The sequence below is a fragment of the Rhea pennata genome, chromosome 6 (assembly GCF_028389875.1).
Source record: "Rhea pennata isolate bPtePen1 chromosome 6, bPtePen1.pri, whole genome shotgun sequence".
Classification (NCBI taxonomy): domain Eukaryota; kingdom Metazoa; phylum Chordata; class Aves; order Rheiformes; family Rheidae; genus Rhea; species Rhea pennata.
In genome coordinates this window covers 670,962-691,540 of record NC_084668.1, presented here as the reverse complement: position 1 = coordinate 691,540, position 20,579 = coordinate 670,962, and the positions used below count along the sequence as shown (strand labels likewise).

At 51.4% G+C, this 20,579-nt stretch overlaps 1 protein-coding gene and 1 long non-coding RNA gene across 2 annotated transcripts in view; one reads left to right on the top strand and one right to left on the bottom strand.

The window, feature by feature from the left end:
* Positions 1-8,427, bottom strand: part of ACVR1 (activin A receptor type 1) — a 63,814-nt gene extending 55,387 nt beyond the window's left edge. The window contains exon 1 of the mRNA XM_062578321.1: positions 8,341-8,427. Coding sequence (XP_062434305.1) covers positions 8,341-8,348 — 8 coding nt within the window. The 5' untranslated portion in view covers positions 8,349-8,427. The remainder of the gene's footprint in view (positions 1-8,340) is intronic.
* Positions 8,428-9,218: 791 nt separating this feature from the next.
* On the top strand, positions 9,219-10,468 carry LOC134142239 (uncharacterized). The gene is made up of 2 exons (XR_009958806.1): positions 9,219-9,417; positions 10,084-10,468. It is a non-coding gene; the product is annotated as an uncharacterized LOC134142239 (long non-coding RNA).
* Positions 10,469-20,579: the final 10,111 nt, after the last annotated feature.

The following is a 20,579-nucleotide window of genomic DNA, read 5'->3' as shown; positions in this document are numbered from 1 at the left end:
AGTGGCTCTATTAACCTACCCTTGCAGAACAATGTCAAGCTAATTCACCTCTTCCATTTGCTTTATTCCACTCCCTAGAGCCCTACATCCACTAGATATTCATTTCAAAGCTAAGCCAAAACCATTCAAAAGCTGACGTTTCTGGGCCTTCAATATTCTTGTTTGCATGCAAGAGGGCATTTTTCAGAATAAAGAACACTCATGTTGGGAACTACACCAACACAATTATAACTAGTCTACATCAGTTTTACAAATTCCCAGACCAGGAATAAAACAAGCTTTACTCCTAATGGATCCTCTGTTAAAGGAGGCAGAAAACTGCACTGTAGGCTCAGAAAATACTAATCTTTCAAAGATTCAAGTAACCGCACAAGAAGAAAACTGACAGCTTCTAAAAGCAAGTTGTCTCCTTTGGCCCTTAACAACATATCATTTTGCCCTTCCTAATGGAAAAAAAAGATAAAATTCTCTTAAAATTCTGGACACTGTCAGAGTCCAATAAATGTGTTATTAGAATGTCTAAACAACATCCAGGACCAAATCTTAATTAAAAAAAAATGAAGCCGAAGACTTTTCTACTCACAAAAATGCCACTTTTGCACAAAGCACGGAAATACCACATGTTTTTCAAAGATATTTTAATACTGCTTGGGTCTTTATCTCTGTAATTTAGGAACAATCATATTGATGTAATCATTCTTCAAAATATTGAGTCATAAAGAACTTGTATGGAGGGAAAGGTCTAAATAGCTTCAGATTTTAGAACAGGTTTTGCAGAACAATTATGCACAGCTTTGCTTCAGAGGAAAGGACATGAGTCGTATCTGTTTGTATAAAGCTTACACAGAGAGAGAAAAAAAATCATATTGTTTAGGCAAGTCAGAACATGGTATTCATTTAGGTTATTCTCTACAGAAGGCTGATGCAAACATGCAGGGCCACAAACAAACGCAAAGAGTCTACATGGCATTTTGGCGCATTTGTAAAGGCCTAGTTGACGATCAGCTAATTTGAGGTTAAAACAAAAAGCAAAACAAAGCCAAGGAGTTGCAGAAGAATTTTAGAAGTATGTTGTCTTGACAACAAATGGCAAGGAGGAGGAAACAAGAACAGAAATCGGGGAAAAAAACGAATTATGACATTGGGAAAACAGGAAGCCACGGGCCATGTGCCAAGCTATGTCTTTACCAATATTGTACATGTATGATACAGGAATTCACAGGGAGGGGTAACATATCCCAGGTTTCTTTGCAGTCTTAAGTGGAGCTATTTTATTCTTCCCCAGTGACCTGAAAAAACTTGTGTGCTTCTTTCTGGACAGAGAAGGGTCAAATATGCAGAAGTGCTGGAGGACAGTCAATATTCAAACTATTTAACCTGCACCATCACTACAAAGTAAAACACAAACTTGAGCTCCTACCCACACTTCTGCTTGGTTAGCTAGCCTGGACTGAAGTTGCTTCTGAATTTCAACAACAGGATTCTGGCCACAGACAGAAGAACATCAACTATTCATTGAGTACAGGTCCGGAATCAAGAAAAGCAGAGAGAAGCATAAGCAGAGATGGTCTCCTACCACACTGAAGCCTATTACCCTTGGGAGGAAAAGCAGCATCTTTTCAAACATCACAATTTCATCTGCAATCGTTACGCATGCATGTAAGTCTCATGATTCAGTCAGAAAATACAAGTCCAGTATTCTTAATAACTGCTCCTTAGATCAATGCTCAATACTTAAGAATGAATACCTGAAGAATTTCAGCCTGTGCTTTCCAACTCTTTCAATGTGTTTCTGTTGTAATCACATTCATAAAAAGGCTTTTTTTTTTTTTTTAACTAAATCATTTGCAAGAGGATCTGTATTTGTTTCATGAGCTATCAGTACATCTAAATATTTCCAATATAATTTAAGTTGACCTAGAATTTAAAATCAAATTCAAAGTTTAATACACAACTCAAATTCTAATATGACTCTTAAGTGGATATTAATTGCGGACTTAATACATGGACTAGTGCACTACATGTCGTAAATCTTTCCATTCTGGCACAAGAAAATAAGGAGTCACACAAATATTACAATACTACAAGATTGGTGGCCATCTAAAATATATTGACAAATCATTCTGTAGCCTGGGAGTTGTGTAGTACATGCAATCAAAACCAGACTGTTTTAGCAGGCTGCTACACATAACTGCAGCTTCAACAGGCAATTCCGCTCAAGCAACAGCACAGACTGCAGACTGTAACTGCTTAATAAGAGGCCTACTGAAGTCTAGAAGAGTTTCAACATGTAACACGGCCAGGATGCTTATCACTGGCACATAACCTGCAAGGTACCATCTATTCTTTCACTCATGTAACACATGAAGTAATTTACCAAACCAAACCACTATTCTCCCCTCCCTTTTATGATGCTGCCTTAAAATGACTTAATTGTTCCAGTCCACCCACACAAACACAACAGATTATTGCAGTAGAGCACCCTAAATAGCACAGTCTGCTTTAAACTAATACAAATATGCATTTTGTTTAATTTTACATTTGTTTCCTAAGGAGATTTAGATCTCATCTCTTCTGCTTCCAAGTCCAACACTAACTGTCATTGTAAGAAATTATCTAATGCTAAAGGCATGAGTGCTGCAGGCAAGTCTGCCATCATAACTGAAGTCTCTCCGAGGATGGGCTGGCCACCATACTGATCACAAGCCTAACAAAAATGAAGGCAAGAAAGGCTTTGGAGCAGTCACACCAGAACCGTGGCACATAGAACTTTCAAATCCTGACAAGAGCTGCATGCTCAAAAAATTCATATGTGCAACTACGAGGACCAAGTGAAAGACAACTGCAACAAAGAAACCTACAGGAATTCTTTCATGAATCCAAAATAGATCCACTCTGGCACCAACAGAAACTGAGCCAAAGAATTCTGAAAACTATCTTTGGTTATAGTCAGGAAAGTCAACACACCAACAACATACTCAACTAAAGCAATAGTTTTCACAAAGACAATAAGCCCTGCCCTGCCTCCTCAACCATTCATACCCACAGAGACCCCTCCTCAGTGCCAGCAAAAAAAAAAAAAAAAAAAAAAAAAAAAAAGAATTAATTCTGATTAGAACTAATCCAGCAAACACACACTTGGTCCAAATGAGTTAGTGCACTTACCCAGTTCACTACATGGCCACAGAAATGCAAGAACAAGAGAAAAAGGTACAACCATGCACAAGTACGTGGAGAGGGACAAATAGCACTACTTTTCCCGGCTTTAATATCCAGCAGAAGAGTTTATGGAACTACAGCACCAACTGCATGAAATTGTTTGCCCAGGAATGCCAGGCTACTCAAAGACTAAGGTTTGGGGGGGCCTGCTGAGGGTCACATCATAAAAGTAGCAATCAGCAGCTTGCAAGACTTCAAAAGGAAGCCATTTCTAGCCTCCAAGCTAGCTATCCATCCAGCCAAAGGCAGCAACTGAAAAGCTGCCAACTTGCTCGACTTTTGCATTATACCTGCCAGACAAATAGCAGACCTGCAGTTAGAAGCAAGGTGTGTCGGACTCTCCTCTGCAGTTTGCTTGTTAGCAGAGAAGCAGTGTGTAGTCAGAACAAGAAACATCCGACCTCCAGCAAGCACAACTAACTACAACTGTGCTAGAAGACTAGGAAGAGGTCCTCCTCACAGTATCCATTCAGCTGAAGTCTACTTGTGTCTTCAGAGTGCTGCAGAGGAGCGTTCCAAGCACTTACGACAGGAACTAGGAGTTGCAGCATTATCTCCTATTTTGTAAAAAGGTCTAGGTTATAGCAGGTGGTGTTCCCCTCTACCACCTGCTTCCTCCATCTTTGCTCATTTCAGACTATGCAAATGAAGAACCAGAGTCTACCTCTGAAAAACACCAAACTAAATGTTTTCTGTTTCAATTAGCTTTTTCTAACAAAGATAATACATGTCAGTTGCAGATTTGAGTTAGTTTACAGCCAGCTAGAGACACTTCCATAGGTGTCTTTTCAGAAGCACTATAGGTAACAGAACAGTAACACGGTTTGACAGAGCCAGGAGCATTTCAAGAAGGGGACACGCTCATCTACACAAGTCTTTTACCAGTTTTATCATTTAGCTGCTTCTTAAGATCAACTAGAAAAACAGAAAAATAATGAAATGTCTGCCAAACTCAGCAGTAACCTCCTGACTTCAAAAGAAGATAGCAACAGAGGCTTAGAAAGATGCAAAAAGGTCATTGCATGCAAAGATCGTTCTTCCTCCCTATGTTTTCCACCAGTCAGAGATAAACTCCCAAGCCAGAAATTGCATCTGAACCACTGTGTTTAATGGTCCTCCCATGGACCTATGAATACATCCAATTAGTTTCTGAAAAAAATTCTCTTGAATGCTCCACAACAAACATTCCATAACTTAAATAGGCACTGTACAAGTCGTACTTTATTTTAAAACTGCTAAGCGATTAAATATCATATTCCCTAGCTATAACATCATGAGAAATAATGCTAATCATGACTTCCCATTTATACACAATATATTCATGATTTAAGACCTCTATAACATTTCCCTTCAGACATTTCTCTGCCCAGTAGAAGAGTTACAGTTTACTTAGACACACTGCACGTATACCATCTCATGAAACTGAGATAAGGGACAACAATTATCTTGGGGGCATTAGAGGGGCTGGTTTTTAAGGGTTTGTGGCAAACTTATTTTGCAGGCATAAAGAATGCAAAACATGTTTTAATCATAACTAGGCAGAATCCTAGATCCAACAGGATCTAGGATCTAATATACTGCTCAGCCTGCCAGGCAAACCCACTACACCACAGAGCAATATTAATAGACAGCAGCGGTGCAGCAAACAAGGTAGAGAACACTGGCAGCCAGGATGAATTCAACATGAAAGAGCAAATCAAAAGAACCCCATTTAAAGAAAGCAACATATAATAACTGCTTAAGACTGTGATGCAGCACCTGATGCTGACTACTCACGAGCAGATGAATCATAACATCAATTCTGGATTTCCAGACAAAAGTCAGCATCTAAACTACTAACAGAAAACATCAGATTCCTGAAATACATTACCACTACTTTCACATTACCAGTAATATTGACACACACACTGATGTTCCATCTGTTAGACTGTTAGCATCTCACTGAATTAAAGTAAAAGGCTAGATTTGGTTCTACTTTATAAACACTTAGTTCACTGCATTTTCATTAAATATTTTGTTGTCAATAGCATTTCCTAAGGTGATAATCTCAAATTAATTCAAACTTTTGTGAACTCAGCTTTCCAACACTGTTAAGGAATACTATCATTCTTTATTTTACAAATATGTACAGACATGTTAAAGATGTAAATGACAGTTTCAGAGACTACACATTAAGGATTCCTCTAGAGCAGGATTTAAAGTTCTGGTTCTAGGTAACACTGGAGAACACTAATTCACATGCTCTTAAAGTGTGTCAATCTTGCCTAGCCTAAGGTTTTAAGGCATATAAGCTATTAAGACCAACCTACAATTCAGCCCAAAGAATCTCCACGAATTTTCACACACAAAGATGGAAGAAAGTGATTATCACTCAACTCTATTACATTAAACACCATCAACACAGCTCTATACAGCTGTAGAGATGAGTGGACTAAGTTTTTAATCTGCTTATACACCACAGAAGACAAAATACACAAAAGCAGACAGAGATCCCCATTTGAGAGTTTCAAATACTTAAGAACAGGAATGAATTCCGACAGCATTTAGGGGAGAAGAGTGGGAAGACCTACAGAGGGGAAAAAGCAGATCTAACTGTTCCACAATGGCTGTCCCTAGATCCTATTTTAGTGCCAGGCTCTCATTAAATCTAAGCACCACTTCATAGAATCAGCTGGCAGAAAAGAAAACAAATGGTGTTGTTTCCTCCTCCTGTCTTCTCTCCCTACTCTAAGGAGCTCCTCTACTACTGATAAAGCCCACTGCTTTACCCTTTTCAATGAAGAACGTGGCTTCTGAAAGAGCAAAGCAAGGATAAGGCAGGAGATAAGAGATTTAAATTAGTTTTATCCCTCTCCCAGACACATTTGCATCCCTCCCAAATGAGCTATTTGATGTCTCTGCTACTGCTGTGTCTTACAGTTTTGGCAAGATGATGCAAGTCGCCATTCCTTTATGACTGTACACAAACTGAAAAACAGAAGAATGATACCATATCATGCTACATTGCCACATGCCTTCCTGCCTCCCAGTCCTGAGCATGTAGTCCTTTATTTTCCCTCACACCCGTACCCAGACTCAGCTGATTGCCTGTCTTGCTGTTCATGGATGTGCAATGGTTGTGTGCAGTCCAACAGCAAAAATAAATAAATAAATAAAATCTGTAAACTTGAGAATACATTAAAACTCATTGGGAGAATTAGCCTTCAAAATAGACAAATTTTGCAGGAATCACCTCAGCTCCTTAACATATATATATATTCTCTTCCAGAAGAATCTTTCTGGACAGTTTTAATGGTTAACTTTACATGGACAACATTACCAGAAAAAGTGTAACCAACTTAATATACATTAAGATAAAAAATTGTAAACAATCATCAGAGTATCAAATATCTAGCTACTAATGCGGACACAAACATTCAGACATGAGATTTTGTGCATGTGTGTAAGTATGTTAAATAGCTAGCTCCAGGAAGATTATACGCCCAACAACATTTTATGAGGGAAATCGCTGGAGGGTGAGACTAAACTTCTGCAGACATCATTAACGTCTTCACAAATCCCTTTGTATGTAATTAAAGCAACTATAGTATTCTCAATAGAGAGTAGGAACATTAGGTAGCAATTTCAACAGCTCCAGTTTCCTTACAGTACATATAAAAATAAGTCATTAGAAAAATGACTTAATAACAATTGTCACACGTAAGTATTAAACTTACAAAGAGACTGTCAATGATGTCTCTAAAGAGATCATGAATACCAGCTCATAAGACTCCCCTTTCTCAACTTCTAACTTTGAAACATGTGACAAGAATTAAAACTAAAATAAATAAAATCCACAGGCTGTTATGTTTAAAGAACAGCCTCACCTTCTATAGTTTTGGCCTTGCTATAGTTATTTATGTAAAAGCTGATGATGTGTAAACTGAAATAGTTGCAGAAGTTATCGAAGTCTCAGCAAAAGACACTGATGTTTGCCCTCAAATGGAGGTAGAAACAGACAAAAATTAAATACACCTGTCATTAAAAAGTGAGAAGACAAATAAGCAGAGAAAACATTTGCAGTAAGTAACTATTCACAAGTTCTGTGCCACCAACAATGCTCTTGTCCTCATCTCCCTCCCTCCTCCAGTGAAGGGGAGGAAAGCAAACAAAATATTGAGGTAGAAGTTAAACCACTCAAAATGCTGCACGTTCTTAACACTTCTGAGGGAGATCGCAGCCCAGACAAGAACTTTTTGTTCTCCCAAAACAGATCCATAACACCTCCACCCAGAAAGTCAAGGCCATCAAAGAAATCAGCAATGCACTGGAGAGGTTTTCACATCCAGGATTTGGGCCTCTTCACTGATTCCCATTTCAAGGCAATCCTGGAAAGGACAGTATTCTTCAAACAGCACAGGACAGGACTCAGAGGACACCTATAAAATACCTGATATATTCCAGGTCCCTTGTTTCTCCAAATATGAAGTACAAAGATCATGGTAAAGATTCTATCAGAGGACAGGAAGGAAAACTAAAGATAAGGAAACAGGTCTGCCATTGCTCAGAGAGAACTGCTACAACCGCGGCAGGAGTCTCCCTGAATGGAAGACTAAGATCCACGGCAGAGGTGCTTCAGTGAAAACCATAAAAACGCACAAGATTCAGAAATTTGAAAGAAAGCTCTCTTTTAAAAGTTTAACGCGTCATTTTAAACAAAAGGTGTCGGGTTTTTTCTGTAAGCATAGAAGCGCGGGTTCCAGAGCCGACTCGGGAGCTTGCACACGCACCTCCCGCTGCCGCCGGCGGGGCCGCCCCCAGCGCGCCCCTGCGGGCCTGCTCCGGGACCGCCCGAGGCCGCGGCCGCACGCGGAGGGGCCGCGGCAGGAGCCCCGCGGCAGGAGCCCCGCGCTCCCCGCCGCGGCCCGGCCCGCGCGCCGGCTACCGAGGAGCGGCGGCGCCGGGGCGGCCGCGAGCCCCGGCAGGGCCGCGGCCCCGCCCTGCTGCCGGCGGCGGCCTCCCCCGCCGGCGACGCCGCCCGCACCCGCCGCTGCGGCCCCGCCGCCCGCCCACCCGCGCCCCCGCGGCGCGGCCCTGTCACCGCCCGGCTCCGGCTCCGGCTCCGGCCCGCGCCGCGCTCACCTCCTCATGGCGGCGGCGGGGCGCTAGGGCCGCGGCGAGCTCCCATGGGGCGGCGGCGGCGGCGCGCCCTGCCCGCCTGCCTGCCCCGCGGCGGCGCCCGGCGGCGGCGGACGCTGACAAAGGGCCGCGGCGAGCGGCGGCCGCGACGGAGGGCGGGAGGGGCCGGCGGCGGCTGCGCCCCGCCCCGCCAACGGCCAGCTGCCAACGGCCAACGGAACCGCCCCGCCGCCGCCGCGTCACTTCCGCCCGCCGCCGTGACGAGCGCCGGGGGTAGGGCCGGGGCCGGGCCGGGCCGGGCCGGGCCGGGCCGGGGGGCGGCGAAGGGCCTGCGAGGGGCGCCCGGGCCGGGCCCTGACCTGGGGAGCGCGGCGGCGGCAGCGCGGGGCCTCCTCGCGGTGCGGCTTAACCGTCGGGCCCGGGCCCCGCCCCTGCGCTGGGCTCCGCCCCTGCGCTGGGCTCCGCCCCCAGTGCCGGCATCCGGCCCCTGACCCCCGGCTCCCCCACGCCAGGCTCCTCCCCCGCGACAGGCTCCACCCCCAGGCTGGGCTCCGCCCTGTCCACGCCCCGCCCCCGCTGCAGGCTCCGCCCCCCCTGGGGCTGCGGCCTGTCCAAGCCCCGCCCCCTGCAGGCTCCGCCCCCGGGGCCCCGCCCTGTCCAAGCCCCGCCCCCTGCAGGCTCCGCCCCCCGGGGCTCCGCCCTGTCCAAGCCCCGCCCCCTGCAGGCTCCGCCCCCGCGGGCTCCGCCCCGCGGGCCGGCGGGATGGGCCGGCGGCAGGCGGAGCGGGCGCGGGCGCGGGCGGCGACAGCGGCCCGACGGCGCCCGCCGGGGCCCCGCTCCGCCCGGCCCGGCCAGGCCCGGCCCGGCCCGCGCCGCAGGGAAGGAGCGGCGCCCGGCTCGCGAGCCGTCCTCGCGCTGGGGCCGGTGCTCGGTGGCTTCGGCAAGCGGCCGTGCCGCCCTGGGCACGGGAGGCGGGGGCCGCCGCGCCGGAACGGTTGGTCCTTACGGCGGTCTCCATAAACGAACAGCACCAAGCAGGAAAATAAGTTCCTTCACAGGGGGTGCTTTTTTAGATATGAGGTTAGTTTCCACACTTGTGCTATTTTTAGGCATCCTCATTAGTCAGATGAATGCAGAAGGTGTCTGACTTCAGCTGGCGTTGCCCCTGCTGACGCTGAGGGCCAGGGCGGTGCTTGGCACGGGCTACGCTTCCGTCTGAAACACTGGTTATCCGACCAGGCAGTTAAGCTTGGTTTACGCGAGCAGTTGTTTATCACAAATGCTGACGTCAAAGCAAACATGGTGCATTTTCTGAGCAAACGCGGAAATTCGTTGAACGTTTCCCTGTTAAACTAGCATTCCCCTGTTCCGCTGACCAAAGAACAACAACATGGCGAGTACAAGTCCTGTGGAAAAGCTTAACCCGCTCCAGGAATTAACGGCACAAATGCCTTCGTGCTTGTTAAAGCCGTCGGTGGTTCCCGCGCGGGTCGCCCGGTGCCCGGGCCCGGCGCACGGAGAGGGCAGGGGCAGGGCGCTGCCGGCGCGGCACGGCACGGCACGGCACGGCACGGCGCGGCACAGCACGGCGAGCGCGTCCGTCCGTACCGGACCGCGCATGGCACACGAGGGGCCGAGCCGGACCAGACCCGGGGTCCGCCCTTCCGCTCGGGCGCGCTCGAAGAGCCTCTTGCCGTGCCGGAGTGCGATTTGTAAGTTTTTCTGGACGACGTTTGCATTCCGCAGGTGTGAGGGGAGCTGTGCACGTAAATCACCGTTCGCAGGCATTCGAAGAGCGCCTTCAGCGGTCGTGTGACCATCGCGCACTTTGAAAGCACGTGGGCTGCACAGCAGGTTCACCCCGAGGAAAACCCTCCCGGCAAGCCGCAAGTACTGCAAAACCGGGCTTCTCCGCTTGGATGTTATTGCCATGGTAACCTGAAACTCCTTCGTACTTCGCAAATTCTGCCCTCGGAGCCGCTTCAGCTTCCAGTGAAGACCACGCTCAACGCTTTGTGAGCACAGGAGCGTCCGGCAGCTGAAAGATCGTACGGAGGAAGTTTTTGGAAGGCTGAATAATGGTTGGACCCTAGACCAAGCATCTAATTTAATAAAACAATCTCCCTTTGGACTTCTGTGTCTGTTTAATTAAGTGGGAAATTTTCCATGCTCATTAGTCTGACTCCCGGTTTGGCACACACAGCAATTGGCCAGATTGTGCAGTGCTCCCAAAGCATGCCTAAATCCAGGACGCTCGTCCAGCGCAACGCTGGGGCTCGCAGAGCCGCAGGTCCCATCCCTTCCCGTCCCTTCCCGTCCCATCCCGCCCCGTCCTGTCCCAACCCGCGTCGGGCCGGCACGCTGTGCCGGCTCCCACCGGGCTGGGTCCCACCAAGCTGGGTCCTGCCAAGTGAAATAATGAGGCCATGCAAAAAACCCTACCTGGTAATTACTTGGAATATTGCTAAAGTTTAAACTGTGTTAGCATTATTAAAGGTAGTACATAAAGATCTTGTTTACGTGTTGGAGGTGAGCTGTGGTATAGAAATCATAATCCAGATGACCTTCCATGCTCATCACGCAACACGTTATTTTCTTTTGCCTTAGGGAGATTTCTAAATACATATACATGTAAATAAACAAACCTTTTCGTTGTAATGTAGTCGCAGTGCCCCTTCCCAAAAATGCAGCACAGTGAATTTCTGAGTACAGCTGTTGAGAAAACTCCAGGAAGCGCTTAGGTTTGACATTTAAGAGCTCATTTTAATATTTAACTGCGATAAATCTGACTCAGGATATATTGATTTCGTCTGACTTTTGTGAGTCAGGCGTGTGGGAGTCACAGAAGAGCAGCGGCGAGGCTGCCGGGGCTGCGGACAGGCCTGTCGGGGTGGCTGCAGCGCAGCGTGCAGAACTCTCGTTAGCTCTGCCAGGGGATTTAATTAGTCTGGGGCCGGCTCCGAGGCCGTATGTGGCGTTCCTGCTGCTCTGGAAAGGGCCGGATCCGGGACGCTCCTGCACCGCTGCAGGGCCTCACGCCTCGCCGCTGCCTTTCCAGGCGGACCACGATGGACGCCCGTGGCTCTGGGGACTCGGGTGCGCTCAGGGCAAGCATGGAGGGGGACCCAACTGCGAGCAATTAACAATAACACATGATTGCTACCAATTCAGTTTTACACAAATCATACAGTATTATTAGGTTAAGCAAACCGTTCTTGCATCAGAGCATTAGCAGCATAACTCATAACTCACTTGTAACGAGCCTGCTTTGCTTTCCAAACCCATCACATGCAACATCCTGCTTTTCACCAAAACACCCACCAAAAACTGCTGGAGTTCTCTAATTGCAACGATTTGCCTCACGTGGCTACACAACTTCTTCCCGCTCTGGCTGTTACTTAGGAACAGCCAAATGCCATTTATTGAAATTATGTCAAAAAATAAGTGATTAAAGCTGCTCTCCAGCTGGGCAGGAGGCCGCGAGTGCCAAGCCTGAACCCACGCGCGGTCCCCCGCTGCGTCGCAGCGCGCAGCCGAAGAGACGCGGTTCGGAGGAGAACCCCCGGGCCGGCGCCGGCTCCACGCCGGCAGCGCCGCGGCGCGCCGCGCGGCCGTCCGGGCGGTCCGGCGCCAGCCGAGCAGCCGCGCCGGGCCCAGCGCGGGGCCGCGCGAGGCCAGGGCCGCTTCGGCGGGGAGCGCAGGCACAGACCGCAGCGCCCGCGTGTTTTCCTGACCCGCGGGCAGCCAACGTGGGCGGTCTGGAGCCGACCCAGGCAGGTCCGGCCGGAGGCGCCGCCAGGCACTGGGGGCACTTTCCAGCAGCATTTCCTGGACCGGCGACACGACCGAGCACCGGCGAGGAGGGTCTCAGCCGGCCTCCGCGTCCCTCCCGGCTCGCGGTGCTGAGCGCCGCGGGCGGCGCTGCTCCGGACCGGCGCTGCCTGCTCGCTGCCCGGTCCCCGCGGCAGCCCGGCCGAGCCAGCGGACGGCGTTTCCAGCGGTGCCGGTGCCCGGGCGCCGGAGCGCTGCAGCACGGAGGGGTGTCCGTCCGCCGTGGCGTCGCGTCACGCCTGCCGCAGAAAACCGGCATCGGCTGACCGAAGGCGGCTGCCTCCAGGCTCGCGCACCACCTTGCAGGCGTGGACGAGGACGAGGACGTCCTCTACCACCTGGCCCTGGGCACGACCTGCCCGCCGTGTTCGGGGACGGCGAGGCGGGCCTCGGGGCCGCGCACCCCGCGGGGACGAGCGGCGCTGTGGGGTGATGTGGGGCCGAGCGGCGCGGGCGGCAGCCCCTGGCCCGCGCTCCCGTCCTGCCAGGCGCCCTGATGGCCCTCCGTGGGGAGGATGTCCTCAGCCCAGGTGTCCCCAGCGCGGCATCCCCGGCCTCGACGTCCCCACCCCCCACGTCCCTGCCCCTGTCCCCAATGTCCCCGTGTCCCCGATGCCCGGTGTGCCTGTCCCCGTGTCCCCGGCCCTGGTGTGCCTCATCCCCGATGTCCCCGTGTCCCCATCCCCGACGTCCCCGTCCCCGACGTCCCCGTCCCCGGCGCCCCCGGCCGTGCAGGGGGAGCTGCCGTCCCCGGGCCCCGCAGCAGCCTGCAGCAGCGGCGCCCAGAGCGTGAGGCCTGGCCGGGCCGCAGCCTGCGCCTGCCCGGGCGGGCGGACAGGCGGACGGGCGGGCGGACGGGCAGACGGGTGGACACGCAGGCAGACAGGCGGACGGGCGGACGGGCGGGCAGACGGGCAGACAGGTGGACACGCAGGCGGACGGGCGGACGGGCGGGCAGGCGGGCGGGCGACCCGCAGAGGCGCCACAGCTGCGGTTGGGCCGCAGTTGGGGCGCGTGGGCGGCAGCGCCCGCCGGGCGGAGGCCTTGGCCGCGCTGCTGCAGCGGGAGCTGGGGCCGGACGGCGCCGCGGGGCGCCCCGCCGACCTCTGCGCCCGCACCGGCCGCTACGGCGTGTTCAGGGCCGGGCCGCGCTCGCCGTCAGCGTGAGTCTGCGCCGCGCTGTGGGGCCGTGCCGTGGGGGCGGCCGTGGAGGCAGCCGTGGGGGGGGCCATGGGGGCGGCTCTGGGGGCGGCCGTTGGGCTGTGCTGTGGGGGTGGCTCTGGGGGCAGCCGTGGGGGTGGCCGTGGGGCTGTGCTGTGGGGCTGTGCCCTGGGGGCGGCCATGGGGCTGTGCCGTGGGGGTGGCTCTGGGGGCAGCCGTGGGGCTGCGCCATGGGGCTGTGCCGTGGGGGTGGCTCTGGGGCTGTGCCGTGGGGCTGTGCCCTGGGGGCGGCTCTGGGGGCGGCCGTTGGGCTGTGCTGTGGGGGTGGCTCTGGGGGCAGCCGTGGGGCTGTGCCCTGGGGGTGGCTCTGGGGGCGGCCGTGGGGGTGGCTCTGGGGGCTGTGCCGTGGGGGCAGCTCTGGGGGCGGCCGTGGGGCTGTGCCGTGGGGGCGGCTGTGGGGCTGTGCCGTGGGGCTGTGCCGTGGGGGTGGCTCTGGGGGCAGCCGTGGGGGCGGCCGTGGGGCTGTGCCATGGGGCTGTGCCGTGGGGGCGGCCGTGGGGCTGTGCCGTGGGGCTGTGCCGTGGGGCAGCGCTGGGCCCGCGCTGCGGCAGCTCCCTGCGGTGCCGCGGCTCCCGGCGCCCCGCGCCCCGTTTCGGGAGCGCCGCCGTTGGCCGGGACGCGGCGGCCCGGCCGCGAGATGCTGCTCGAGGTGTTACTGCGACCCGAGCTAAGGGAAGAGCCTTGCTGCCTTGTTAATTACTCGCTGAGGGCACCGGCGGGCTTGGTGCTGCACGAAGGGGAAGGGAAGTCGGGCCCTGGCCAGCGAGCGCGGCACGGCGCGATCCGGCCGGCGCTGCCTTTGCCGCGGTGGTGGCCGCCAGTCTGGCTCACGTGGGACGTCGGCCGTCACGCGACAGCGCTCACGCCTGGCTCCCCTCGCCAAACCGAATCAAGCCCAACCTGCAGAAAAGCCCGGGGACCCAGTCCGGCTCTCCAAGGGGAAAAGACGAATCCTGCCCAGCCTTAGCGTGGCCGCGTTGTGCCGTGCCGGGGAAGCGCCCAGGCCGAGCCCTCGCCCTCGCCCTCGCCCGCGCAGCGCGGCCCGGGCTGCAGCCTCGGCGCGGCCCCGGCGTGCGGGCGGGCTGCCCGCACCCCCGAGACACTGCGGAGCTGTCACCAACAGCACGTTCTTGCTGGTTGCTTAGGTATAGAGACGAACTCAAACACACCGGCGGTAGGAAACCACTTTCCTGCTTTGGATATTTACAGCGAGAATAAGCTTTTTAAGTGTTGGCAAATAACTCGGGCTGATAGGCCAGAATAATAACACATGAAATATTTTCGTATTTAAAACATGATAAAGCCTAATAGAACAACAGTCCCGTGGCCAAATAAAAAGAGACAATGCAATATGAAAGCTGATTGCATTTGCTACATTAACGTAACATCTTTAGCTGTACCTTCCTTCAGGCTTTTGGACACACAATAGAGTCTGCAAATAGAAAGAACAGAGACTTTTTCATAAAAAAAAATCTTATACTACAAACTTCATTTCATTTTTAACGGTAAGGCCAAGAAAAAGAAGACTGAGCAGTGGACCAGAAGATTAGGGTGATCCCACGCATAAGCCACGTGCAGGCAGAACAGGCAGCCGTGGTAATGCAGGATTTGCAGGCGCCTGGCAGAGGCGGTGCAGCAGTGAGGACGACGGGCCGGCTGCTCCCGCCTTGCTGCGGCGTTCCCGGAGCCATGCCGGGACAAGGCCAGCGCCAGCACCCGGCGCTTCCCGTGCGGCGGCAGCGCCGGCTTCCTCCATCCCTAGAGAGGCTCTGCTCCACCTACATGGGCTGCAAAGACCCCGAAATCCCACCTGGCTTCCACGGGAAGCGCTCAGTGGGGCTCTGGGCTCCCGGCTGTCATCATGCGCCTCTTCTTTGGCATCTCAAGGAATGATTTTTTTCATTTTCTCTCCAATGAATGATTTTTTTCATTTTCTCTCCTCTCTGCAGCATGGGATGGGCATTCCTTCCATTTCCATCATGCTTCATGAACTCATCAAACTGCTGCACCATGCAAAATGCTGAAACGTTACCATCATACCCATCAGCACCTCAGGAGGCTTGGGTGAGATACCCTTTTGGGTTCTTCCAGGCAAAAAGGCTATTAGTAGAAAGAATTCTCAGCAATAGGACATGTGATTATGAGCTTTTACATCATGTCAGGTCCTCCAATATCAAATAAGAACATTATTTTGGGTTAAAACCCAGCACATTTCCAGTGGCTAGCTTAGTAGAATGCACTTTTTCAGAATGAAAATACCCTTGAAGTCAAAACATCTGAGTGTGACTTTTCAAACAGAACCCCCTTGAGTAGGAGTCACTTGTGTGTCGTGAAATGCTCTCGGTGGCCCAGCACACAGGTCACCAGCCACCGGGCTGTAATGCGGCTGCCCCTCCGCGGCTGGAGGACGCGGGTCCCTCTCCCAACAACCCAATAACAGATAAATTTCAATTCGTCTCTGGTGTGTGTTTTACTCATTAAACAAAATCCACGGTCACCTTCATGCCGATACAGATTTCCCCATCATGCTGAAGACAGGTCATTAGTATCGTGAGCGCTGGCTTAGCCTCAGCCTTTGGTTTCGCAGGGATCGAGCCCGGCTCTGTTGTGATAACAGACACAGCAGTGGATTCCTCCTTCCAGCCACGCTTCGAGCAGGTGATCCTGGGCGACGTGGTGGTGCGAAGCACCGAGCTCGACAGGGGCCTCGCAGAGGAGCTGCTGCGCTGCAGCGAGGAGATCCGCGGCTTCCCGACGCTCATCGGGCACACTATGTGCACCTACGATTTTTATGAGGGTAAAATGATATATAATTTCTTTCCCTCCCAAACATAATGCTAAATCTTTATGTTCTTACACAAGCAAAATTACTGATGTTGTCAAAATATAAGACAGTCGTGTGACATTTACATAAAAAAACTTTGCTTAGCCAGCAGAACTCTGGAACATTTTCCTTTATAAAAATTAAATGCTGATTACAAAGCTGATAAAGTGGAATAAATGAAGAATTAATAATTTGAGGACTATTTATAAACCTTTGGCTCTGCTGGCAAATGCGGCCATCTGTGTATTGCTCCAGGCCATGTTTTATTTAAATTAAAAACATTTGAGAGGCTTAGCAGTAGGAATGACAGCAAACAAAACAGGCAGCCAGGTTAGTACGGCTGCAGGAAGAAATTTCCCTGAGCAACGGACCAGACATGCTGCGCGAGCAGCACAGGCGCACCGGGCACGGGCTCACTTCTTGTCCCTAGGGCCAACTGCGAAATGCCCAACACAGGCCCTTGCATTAGCAGAAAAGTGGCTAAAAAGAAGTGGGCATTAGCGAGGAGGCGCTCTGCTCCGGTCAGAGCAGGCGCTTCCGTAGCCCTCGCGCCCGGCGCTGGTCCCAGCCCCGTCGCGGACCGCTGGCAGCCAGCGTCCCGCCGAGCGCGATGCCAAGGCCGGTGTCGGCGCCGGCCGCGGCGCGGGACGGGGCCACCCCGAGCCAGGAACGCCGCCTCAGAGTGCTCCAGCCGTCACTGAGCCCTCACGAAGAACTAAACCAGTGCTAAGGAGGTTTTTCCTCTCGTCGCTTTTCTCCGTTCCGCACTTTGCTATGCCTCTTCTGCAGCAATTTGACATTTTTCAGGTTTCTTCAGGCAGACCTTCAGCTGATGTATGCCACGGGCCTCAGCAGAGCTGTGAGAGTTTGCACCCGCTGAGCGTATACCCTGTACACTTAGACATCTGTGGGCTTAGTCTTCCTTTTTATTAATGTTAAGACCTACATAATTTTCTCCTCTATACTGGGGCATAACACACTGTCTTTAAAATTTGAGGTTTATTGGAACATGAATTAAGTAACCTGATGAGCATTATTCAAATGAAAGATTTTGAAATAAAATGTAGACATTATTGGGCTTTCTAATTGGAACCATTAAAAGGGACAAATAATGACAATTCTCTTTTTCCTTTCAAGGTCAGGGGAGATTGGATGGAGCATTGTGCTCTTTTTCCAGTGAAAAAAAACTAGAGTACTTAAAAAGAGCTTATAATGCTGGTGTGAGAAATATTGAAATGGAGTCGACAGTGTTTGCTGCCATGTGTGGACTGTGTGGTTTGAAAGGTAAGGCTGCTTCTTTTTCCTTGTTACACCCTCACACACCGTAATTTTAGTTGGCATGAAGATCTGGTTTGTTAAGAGATTTATACAACCCGAAGGCCAAAAATCCATTCTAAACATTTTTCACTGTAAAACTGTAAATGTACATTAAAACAAATTTTGTGGCTCAGGAAAAAGGAGCTGCTTGTAAAAAGTGTGACTACATGTTGGAAGAAACAATATTTTACTCCCCCTCATCCTTTTCCCAGGCTTAAAACATTTCTTGGCTGTACCAGTAGAGCTGGTTTTCCCTTTTTACTGGCCACAAAGGTCGATTGTTTCCTGCTAACACAAAAGGAGCATATTTTCAGTGCAGTGTGATAAATGGATTTTCCAGGCAGTGTTTGCCAGTTTGGTTCCTTGGGAGCTTAAAGATGCTTCTCACAAGCAGAGCCCTCGGGGAGGCAGCGGGAGCGAGCCAGGTCCCCCTCTCCACTGGCAAACGCTGTGGGTACAACATCCTAACGCAGCCAACACCCGCTGTCGTAAACGGGCTGAGCGCAGCCCCGGTTCTGTTGCGCTGCCGTTGTCTGCGTGACGCTCCTCGACCGCCTGGGGGGCGACCAGATCCGGGCGCCGCACGCGGTGCTGCTGCGGTACCAGCAGCGGCCCCAGCGCCTGATGGCCGCCTTCCTCAGGCAGCGCCGGGGCTGCGCCCTGCCAGCGCGGATCGGCTCGGGGCGCCCGCGGGTGCGGCTGGGACCCTGCGGAGCAGCCTGGGCCGCGGCGCCGCCGCCCCGGGGCGCGGCGGCTGGGCCGAACCCGCGGCTCTCTGGGCGAGCGGGCCCTTCGGGGAGCGTTCCTGCGCGGGGCGCAAGCGCTAAGCGCGCCCGCGGGCGCTGGCTGCTCTACGGCCAGGACCGCAGCGTCTCCTGCAAGGAGGGCAGCGAAATTCACGGAACCGTCCGACAGGGTCGAGGACCTAAAATCCGATGTGAATTATACCGATGCATTTGTACGTCCAAGGAGAGTTTGAGCAGAAAAGTATACTGAAAATATGGCTGTGTTAGGAAACTGTATGGTTCATGCTCTTCAAATAATCGTAAATTATTGTCCCATTGGGGTCACCCATTCCCACGGTGATCCTTTACTAAGGAGATTGTCCTGCATCTGGCTTAATGCCCAAAGCTAAGTAAATGAGACACAAAATTAAGCCGCATTTGTGAACATTATTGTTATTCATTGCTGTTAGGAAGGCTGTTCAGAATTTTATTCTGATAATATTTAAAGAGCTGTAAAAAACTGATCAGTATCAAAGTATTTAAACAGAAGATGCCATCTCACAGGAGCTCTGCTTTACACAGAATAATACGTATTACACAGAGGCAGCGTCACCCACACCTCGTTGCCAGCAGATTTGGGTGCCGGGCACACTGTAGGTCATATTGCTGATCCAAATTTAGTTTAATTTCAGATATCTGACAGGGACTACTGCATCTTTCACATTCATTTGCTAGTCAGCCTATTACAATACATAAAATGATGTTCAAGGGCCTCCACAAAGCATAAAAACTAAACTGCTTCTGGGGTGTCAGTGAAGGGGTTTGGCAGGTTTGGGGTTTGTTTTGCTTCTCCTGGGGGTTACTTAGAGCCTGGTCAAGTTCCAAACGTTCCTCCTGCTCGCTTTACAGCTCGCTCGCCAGCGAGGCTGGACGGGGCCGGGCGCGGGCGCCGCGTGCCGCAGGCGCTGGTGCCGGCGCGCGGCGGCCGCCCGCGCCCAGACCCAGCTGCTGCTCGGTGCCGCCGCGGCGCCCGGGCGAGCCCCTGCCGGCCCCTGGCCCGGCCCGGCCGCCCCAGGCACTGGACAGGGAGGCCGATGCCAGGCTAAAACACTCCCGAATATTCACTAAAACTCTAAATAAAAATGCAGTAGACACAACTGAATTTAATGGGGCTTCGGGACTGCCTTTCTGTATATGTTTTTTTGTATATTTTTGTATTCTGTAATGCAAATCTTTAATTAAATTTAATTAAAATAAACATTAATTCTGAGGATGAGTTTCAAGATACAGACACCTCGTTGCTGAAGACTGGGTCGTGGCTACCAACACAGTCATGTTTCATGTACCACAACATAGCTGCTGTTTGTTTTATAAGCAATAGAGTGAATTCAAACAGACGACTTTGATCCAAACGGTTTCACACCTCATTAGCAGGTCACTGATCTGCCTATTTTTCACACAAATGACTCTATCAGTATATTAAAATACACTGAATATATAAAAATATATTTAAAATACTGGAAATTTACTGATTAATTTCATCATAGTTTTTTTTGCTAGGCAGTTCTTTTAGGGAGCAGGGAGGGCATAGGCTTGGCCTTTTGCCTTGATTACCAATTTTCAGCTGAAATGTGCGTGTGAGCTGCTCCTGGTGGAAGCACCGTCAGTGGCAGCTTTGCCAAGGAGCAGGGCTGCGGCTCCGGGAGGGGTTACAGCACCCAATTAACAGGCTGATTGGTGCCACGTTTCAGTTTGCTCCTGTGAAAAAGTGAACTCCCACTGTCTACAGGAGGAGGAGACCTGTTCCCATTTTCCATTCCTGGATTTTACACGCCTAAACACTCAGCTGACCGTGCAGAAACGCTGGGACAGGAGCAAATATCCTTTCAAAATTGAAATAAAATAATTTCAATCACTTCTAACATGTAATCTAACCTACAAGTCAAACTCAATTCTGTTTCGAGGCCCTTCTGTACTGAGTAGTAACAAGTACCACAATTTCTGTGTGAAAGTAGTTTATAACCGCTCCAGTTAAAGCAACTCAATGTGTTAACTTTTTGCCTAATTTGACAGGTGGAGTTTGCTCCACTGTAGCTAACAGTTCCATGGTCTTGATCTTTAACTTTGCAGAAGACAGTGAACTCTTTATTTTCTAGAACTTTATGCAGTTAAGAGATTCTTATTTCTCTCACTTTGCTTTTAACTTAATGATTACTTTGTTAATTGATTTTTCTGTTACATATTTTAAGTTAACCCTCTCTCAGGGTTTCAGATTAATCAGTTAATAGTTTACAGCATTCAGAACCTGTGTCCTTGGTGAGCTC